Source organism: Rattus norvegicus, chromosome X (genome assembly GCF_021556685.1).
Source record: "Rattus norvegicus strain SHRSP/BbbUtx chromosome X, alternate assembly SHRSP_T2T, whole genome shotgun sequence".
Lineage (NCBI taxonomy): Eukaryota > Metazoa > Chordata > Mammalia > Rodentia > Muridae > Rattus > Rattus norvegicus.
In genome coordinates this window covers 67,061,461-67,070,000 of record NC_141554.1, presented here as the reverse complement: position 1 = coordinate 67,070,000, position 8,540 = coordinate 67,061,461, and the positions used below count along the sequence as shown (strand labels likewise).

At 43.2% G+C, this 8,540-nt stretch overlaps 1 protein-coding gene across 1 annotated transcript in view; it reads left to right on the top strand.

Annotated features, from left to right (window-relative positions):
- Window positions 1-5,540, top strand: part of Cxhxorf58 (similar to human chromosome X open reading frame 58) — a 71,021-nt gene extending 65,481 nt beyond the window's left edge. Inside the window, 3 exon segments of the mRNA NM_001419756.1 lie at window positions 1,372-1,601; window positions 3,446-3,602; window positions 5,311-5,540. Of these exon segments, the coding sequence (NP_001406685.1) occupies window positions 1,372-1,601; window positions 3,446-3,602; window positions 5,311-5,478 (555 nt within the window). The 3' untranslated portion in view covers window positions 5,479-5,540.
- Window positions 5,541-8,540: the final 3,000 nt, after the last annotated feature.

Sequence of the window (8,540 nt, the reverse complement as noted above, 5' to 3'; positions counted from 1 at the left end):
GTTAGATTTCCCATGATGTGAAGACTTTTCCGCCAGCATCACTTCATTCTTCTTGTTACAGCCACTTATGTTAGTAAGTTCACCCTCACCAAGTCCCTCTAGCTACACAGTTCCAGTCTCTTGAACAGTGGCAGCCTTTCATGGCCCCATGTTTCCTCTACAACTCACTTCACATTGGGTTCCGAGTTCACTTCCAGTGGTTCCACATTTGGTACTTTTGCTGGCCAAGGTTGTCTTTTTAAAAAAGATTTATTTTTATTTTAATCATGTGTTTGAGGTAAGATTGTATGCACATGTGGGTAGGTGTCCAAGGAAGCCAAAAGATGGCCTTGGATCCTCTAGGCCTGGAATTCTGAGTGGTTGTAAGCCTGAGTGTGACGAACCTAACTCAGGTCTTCTGCAAAAGCAACATGTACTCTTAACAGCTGAGCCATCTCTCCAGCTGCTGATTCCCTCTTTTGAATAGCATTTTAAATATGTGTGTGTGTGTGTGTGTGTGTGTGAGAGAGAGAGAGAGAGAGAGAGAGAGAGAGAGAGACATGGATTTATCATTATGAGACAAAGCAGCCACACAACTCCCTATCTGTTGTCTATATGTGACCTCATTAAGGGATTCACAGTGACCAAGCGCTGGCAGAGTTTTACAGACAGGACATGACTTGTCACTAAATATGACTACTCACTTGTCACTAATGTAGGCTATGAACTGAAGATCTAGTTGCAGGGTCTGTGCTTTAGTCAAAGGCTTGCAGTTATATTATTGTGAGAACTGGAATTGTCTGTCTCTTGTTGAGAGACTGGTACTACTCAACAACTGACAGTTGGTGGCAACTGACATTCTCCAGGACAAAATGGGGTAAGTGTGCATGTTTGCACGTGTGCATTCTAACGCATATGAAAGGTGCATAGGAAAGTTTGAGACTATGTAGTAGACTCTAAAGTCCTCATGCCGAGCACCATAACTCTTCATCCCCTCTCCATAACTCTCCAGCACACATTTATAATGTTAAATTGAATATATAAAGTGTGTTTAAATTGCTTACTTGATATCATTTTAAATTGGAAAAAAGTAAAGTACTATTGCTACAAATATTACAAATACAGATAATGAAGTTCTCCATTTGGCACCAGAGATTAACTCATCGTTTCTAAAATAGCGTGTGCCAGTGTTTATGCTTAGATAAACATTTAGTGAGTGTGGCCCTGTGTGACTGCAACTGCACCGGCCTGGGTCCTGCCTTCCAGTAGGGAGTCAAGATGAACATAGATAACAGAAATGTCTAGTTGGAATGAAAGTTGTGGGAGAGAGATGTTGATAGAGTTTGGAGGTGAACACCAACAACTGATCATTGTGCATTTTTTTCCATATAGTACTGCAGTCTTATAGATGAGACCCCTGCATCTTCTGGTGGCAAGAATAACCACTGGCGAAGATTAAATCTCAGAAGCATTCCCAAGACAATGATGATGTATGACATAGTTGATTATGCGGAGTCTGGAGTAATCTCAGACCGTTTACAAAAAGAAATGAAGTATTTGTTACAGAAACCACAAACGGAAGAGATGCGTCAGCACCAGCTAGACATAGTTTCTAAAGTTAGGTAAAAGACCATTTTTCTTGAGGTTACAACCCTAAAAGCATTGCTGAAAATGTTCCCACTCTGATACGCGGTCCACTAAAGATGATCATGAGGCATATGGGAGAACTTAAAGTGGGGAAGATTGTCCCAAACATATGCAACTTTGTATGTCGAATACTAACAAAAATGTACTGAGGTGATAATCTGTCCCACTAGACTGGCACTTCAGGGTGGTAAGAGGCTGCCCTGACACATGTCAAAATGGTAGAGTAGTAAAAGGGACTACTGAGTTGCTGACAACTCTTTAATTCCAGCAGGTGGTAGACAGAGATGGAGGGGAAGCCTCAGGCCAACATGGCTGCCATTCAAGAGGCAATGTAACCTGGCAAGAAGCAAGAGCCATCCTAACTCAGGAAGTAGTGGCACAGCAGATTACGACAGGGCTGACTGTACTTCTCTGGGGCGACGGGTCTGCGTGTAACTGTTAATATTTTTTTTCATAAATGCAGTCAAAAGGGCTTCTCCTGTTGCCCATTCAGTGTGGAGGTGAAGGCTTTTTCCTTCCCATTGAACCTTCTCTGCACATGGAGTCTTGTTCTGAAAAAGCATTCTAAGGATGAATGAATGATGCAGATGCTGGCAGTTGGATATTGGGCTGATCTGCTCTGTGGTAGTAAAGCTGAGGGGACTGAGTGCATGATAGGAGCTACATCAGATCCTAACACTGATTTAATAAAATAGCTTTCACTAGGCTGGAGAGATGGCTCACTGGACAACGTGATGATTCACAAGCATGAGAACTAGAGTTCAGGTCCCCAGAGCCCATGTAACATGCCAGGGAGGTGACCAGAACAGTGCTGGCACATGCCTTGAATCCCAGGAATCAGGACTTAGAGACAGGCAGATCCGTGTGAGTTTGAGGTCAGCCTGATCTACAAAGTGAGTTCTAGGACACCCAGGGTTATGTAGAAAGGCCTTTTCTCAAAAACAAAACAAAACAATCTTTAAAAAATTTAAGAGGCCTGCTTTCTCAACTGTTATAAAATGTAAATTCCAGTGTTAGTTAAGGTGTTAAAAAAATATGCTGGACACCAAACCCAGACAATATTGCTGATGCCAAGAAGTGCATGCTGACAGGAGCCTGATATAGCTGTCTCCTGAGAGGCTCTGCCAGAACCTGACAAGTACAGAGACAGATGCTCACAGCCAACCATTGAACTGAGAATGGAGTCCCCAATGGAGGAGTTAGAGAAAGGATTGAAGGAGCTGAAGGGGTTTGCAACCCCATAGGAAGAGCACAATATCAACAAACCAGACATCCCAGAGCTCCCAGGGACTAAACCACCAACGGAAGGGTACAAATGGAGTGGCCCATGGCTCCATCCGCACATATAGCAGAGGAAGGCTTTGTCTGGCATCAATGGGAAGAGAGGCCCTTGGTCTTGTGAAGGATCAATGTCCCAGTGTAGGGGAATGCTAGGGTGCTGAGGCGGAAGTGAGTGGGTAGGGGAGCACCCTCATAGAAGCAGGTTGGAGGAGTGTGGGATAGGAGGTTGCAGGAGGGGAAACTGGGAAGGGGGATAACATTTGAAATGTAAATAAATAAAATAACCAAAAATAAAATATCATGCTGGAGGCCTGTGAGATTGAGGCCAGCCTAGGCAACATAGTGAGACTCTGTCTCAATTTGTTTTTCAAGTGGCCACTCCACAGTGTCATCCAGGAAGGCTGAAACATGTCAATAAAAACTGGCATTCAGTGCTGTTCCACATACTGAGGTCTGTCACTACGCTAGACAATGCATTACACTTTACAATTTGCCTCACATTTAAATCTAATTTGGGTTAATACTAATGTCTTCTAAGGTATCCATCCATTGCAACTGTCCGTCCCTTTTACCAGCCCTGGGAACAGCAAAAGAAAATGAAACATCTGGGTCGTCGATCCAAGCAAGCACAAAAGAAGGTTGAAAAAATGAAAAAAGCCTATATGGAAACTAAAGAAAAATTGGCTTCCTCCCAGGTAACTGCAAGTTTAACAAGCAGCGAAGTCTCCTTCCTTATTAAGGACAGTTTTCAAACTGCCTATAAGTTATTTTATTTGCGCAAGAGAATGCAAGTTCAAAGCTGAAACACTTTTTGCATACTATGTCTGAGTAGTATAGAGCTAATTTTATCCTGCTAACATCCATGTTTTATGGTGATGATGGTGATGATGGTGATGATGATGATGGTGGTGGTGGTGGTGATGATGGTGGTGGTGGTGATGATGATGATGATGATTTTACTCAGGGTTTCACCCTCAGGCTGGCTTCCAACTCACAGAGATCCACCTGCCTCTGCCTCCTGAGTCCTGAGATTAAAAGTGTGTGCCACCATAACACTCAGCTGCATTTTTGGTTCTTAAGCATCCATCATGGGGAACATACTTTCTAGTACTAAGAAGGCAGAGGCAAGAAGGTCATGAGTTCGAGTCAAGCTGGATAACATTATTAAGTTCAAAGTCAACATGAGTTACATAGCAAAACCTTGTGTCAAAAAAGGAAGAAAAAGAAGGTGACAAAAGTGGCCGGAAGAGATGGCTCAGTGCTCAAAAGCACTGACCTTGTCTTCCAGAGGACTCCGATTCAATTCCTGAAGCTACACAGAGGTTCACAGCTATTGACTCCAGTCCCAGGGGATCTGACATCCTATTCTGGCCCCCAAGGTCACTGCATGCACATGGTGCACAGACCACAGACATACATGCAGACCAAAAAGCCACAAACATAAAATTAAAATAAAGGTTAAAACTTTTTAACACAATATTGGTAGATATTCTATTAAACATCTGCTGTTTGGCCTTCGCACAGTACAAGCATGGAGAGAGAGAGAGAGAGAGAGAGAGAGAGAGAGAGAGAGAGAGAGAATGTTCAATCCAACACACCCCTGCTAGTGCTTTTCTCAGAATGACAACCATCTGGTGTGTGTGCTCAAAACTAAAGCAGAACCGTGCGGGCACTGTACCACTCAGCTATAGTCCTACTTCTGCCACTTTTGAGACATGGTGTTTTTCTGCGTTACCCAAGATGGCCTCTCCTTCTGGGCTCAAGTGATAGTCTTGCTTCAGCCTCCTGAGTAACTAGAGCTATGAAGTTGTAGTTAACCATGGAAATCTACGCTATGTAAAATCTGCCACTATACCACCATGATTTAGGGATATGTTTTGATACACTACTTTGGAATTTTAAAGTATTCTTCTGGACTGCTGAGATTCTCAGCAAGTACAGGCACTTGCTGACAAACATAATGACCTGAGTTTGATCCCAAACTCCACAGGGTAGAGAGAACCAACTCCCAAAAAGTTTGTCTCTGACCATCACAGTACTGCCATGGCACTTACATATTCACACATGCAGACACACGCATGCATGCATGCACACACACATGCACAGAAAGAGAGAGTAAATATATTAAAAATATTCTTGCTCTTGCTCTTGCCCTCCTCTCTTCCCCATTGTCCCTTCTCTCGCCATCCCCCTCCCCCCTTCCCTCCACAAGCTCATGCCATGCCGGCCTTTACTCCTCTCCTCTTCTTCTTTTCTTCTCTCTTTAAACCTTTCCACGTGGAAAAAATATTCTTAATCCTACTAAATTTTTGGAGAGTGAAGCTAAGTAAAAATAGAAAATAAAAATACAAAGTAGTAAAAGCCAAATATGAGACACTGTACATTCATTTTTCATTCCATCAGGAACCATTAGCAAGCACGTCACAAATAAAGAAGAAGGTCATCTTCTACACTCCATCTTTTGAAATTTTGAAAGTTGATGAACTGATAGACAGCGACTTGGAAAGTGAAGAAAAAGAATTATTCGCCTGGTATCAAGACCTATATGTTAAACATTCTTCCTTGTTTTGAAATACTAATTGACAGAAAGCAAAAGTTGTTAGACAATATTATTCTCTGTCTATAAATAAAGAGCAATCAACTACAAAGAAATCTTTGGTATACTTTCTTAATCAGTTGCATGACGTATTTGTAAGTTCTTTTGCATTACTGTAGGTGGGAATGGTTTTCAACCTGAATTCATTACTTCCATTAGATGCCCTGGAACTAGCAATATACAGTTTTGTTCGAAAATGAGAAGAAAATTAATCACAAATGCATTCGATTCAATGTTGATTATTTGAATTCATAGGATGAAGCGTTATTCTTTAGTCGGTCTCAATTATCTCTGTTTAGCTGCATGTTGATTTTATGGAATGGCTTTGGAACGACCTATTCTGAATTACAATGAAATGATAATAGAGTTGCTGGGACAGTAGACATGACGGAAGTGTACCTAATCATTATTACACACGCTAAGCACCTAGGTCAGAATATAGCATCTGCTTTGGACATTTTTCAAATACAAAGACTGTTTTGAGTAATGTTTCTCCATTTCATTTTGAATTGACAAGTTCACCTTTCTAATAGTGCCATAGCTACTCCAACAAGGCCACACCTTCTAATAGTGTCACGCCCTGGGCTAAGCATATACACTTCCGGGCCTCCATAAGCTTGTTCAAACATGAGTCTACGGGGGCCATACCAACCCATAATAAAAAATATACTTAGTCCAACTTTCAAAGTTCCCATAGTCTGGAGCAGTCTCAACAAGGTTAAAAGTCCAAAGTTTAAGGTGTCTTCTGAGATTCATCCAATCACTTAACTGTAATCCCCAAAACAAGACAAGAAACCAGCTGGGCAAACTCCAAACTCTGCATCTCCATGTCTGATGTCAAAGTGGTCTTCAGATCTCCAAATCTTTTTTCATCTTTGTGACTGCAACAAACTCTTTCTCCTGGGCTGGTTCCACTCCACTAGCAGCTCTCCTCAGCAGGTATCCCACAGCTCTGGCATCTCAAACATATTGGCATCTCCAGGGCAACTTCAACTTGTAGCTTCTTGTTTCAATGTCTGGGATCCACACATGATCTTCTGGGCTCCTCCAAAGGAATGGTGTCACTTCTCCAGCTCTGCCCTCTGTAGCACTCTAAGCTCAGGTTGATCTACTCCACTGCTGCTGCTGTTCTTGCTGATCATCCCATGGTACTGGCATCTCCAATCACTGGGGACTTTTGCTGTAACTAGGATTCACCAATAGCCTCTCACAGGCTCTCTTCATGGTGCCAGACCTCAACTCCTTTGCATGACCCCTTTAGTCCTGGACTGTCAACTGCAACTGGGGCTGCACCTTCACCAATGGCCTTCCATGGCTTCTCACAGTGCCAACCCTCAGTTGCTCTTCATGACCTCTTCATGCCTTCAAAACCAGTACTATCTGGGTGACTGTTACACATTACCAAGCACAACTGAGGCATGAGGTACAACCTTGGCTATCTCTGGAACACACCTTCTTTGTGCTCTCAGAAAACATTTCCCAGATTTCACCTCAGTGATGCTGGTCTCTTCTTAATCACTGCTAACTTCTTAGCTCCGGCTAACCAGCATCAATTGTCCTCGTAGTCCCTTCTATTCTTGACTCTAAAGACAGAGCCAAATAGCCCAAACTGCTGAGTTCTGCTGCTTGCCTGGGCTGGAACATGGCCCCCCAGCCTTGTTCAGCTTTATCAATGCTTGGATAAAAGTGTCCTCCCCATCTGTACTTAAGCTTTTCTTCACCTAGAACTTGCTCTGTCCCAGACTGGCCTTGAACTCAGAGATCCGTTTGGCTTTACCTCCAGACATTAAAGGTGTATACTACTATGCCTGGTTCTAAACTTAGCTAGGTAGGATCTTGCCCCAAAGTCCTACTACCTTAATCTGCTCTCTCCTAGAACATAGGATTCAGCTTCATTCTGCTTCCTGGGTTCCCCTTTAATATTTAAACCATATATTTATATTTTTCCTTTCTAAGTTTGCTATGCTTGTTGAAAACACTCTTCCTAAAACTTAACCAGAGAACAAAGTCTGCAATGGTTGTTTCTGAGACTTCCTTTGTCAGTGGAATTAATCTGAGTCTCTTCACCTTAGCCCCAGGCTAACTCTCCAGATGAGGGCAAAAGGTAGCCACATTCTTCATCAAAATACTACAAAACAGTCTCTAGGACACATACTGGAGTTATTCTCCACTAAAACCTCTTGGGCCAGTCTGCACAGTTCAAATCACTCACAGCAACCATCTTCCATATTTCTACTAGGATGGCTCATTAAGCCCCACTTAAACCATTCCATGGCTTTCCAAATCCAAAGTCCCCAAATCCACATTCTTTTAAACAAAACATGGTCAGGCCTATCACAGCAATATCCCACTCCTGGTACCAACTTCTGTCTTAGGGTTTTACTGCTGTGAACAGAAACCATGACCAAGGAAACTCTTTCTTTAAATATTTTTATTGAATATTTCTTTATTTACATTTCAAATGTTACTCCTTTTCCCAGTTTCCTGTCCAAAAGTTCCCTCTCCCCTTCCCTCTCCCCTTCCCTCTCCCCTTCCCTCTCCCCTTCCCTCTCCCCTTCCCTCTCCCCTTCCCTCTCCCCTTCCCTCTCCCCTTCCCTCTCCCCTTCCCTCTCCCCTTCCCTCTCCCCTTCCCTCTCCCCTTCTATAAGGGTGTTCCCCTCCCCATCCACCCACCATTACCACCCCCACCCACATTTCCTTTTTTTTTTTTGTTCTTTTTTTCGGAGCTGGGGACCGAACCCAGGGCCTTGCGCTTCCTAGGCAAGCGCTCTACCACTGAGCTAAATCCCCAACCCCTACATTTCCTTACACTGGGGGTACAATCTTGACAGGACCAAGGGCTTCTCCTTCCCCTGTTGGCCCAATAAGGCCATCCTCTGCTACATATGCAGTTGGAGTCATGGGTCAGTCCATGTATATAGTCAATCCCTGGGTAGTGGTTTAGTCGCTGGAAGCTCTGGTTGGTTGGCATTGTTGTTCATATGGGGTTGCAAGCCCCTTCAGCTCTTTCAATCCTTTCTTTAATTCCTCCAATGGG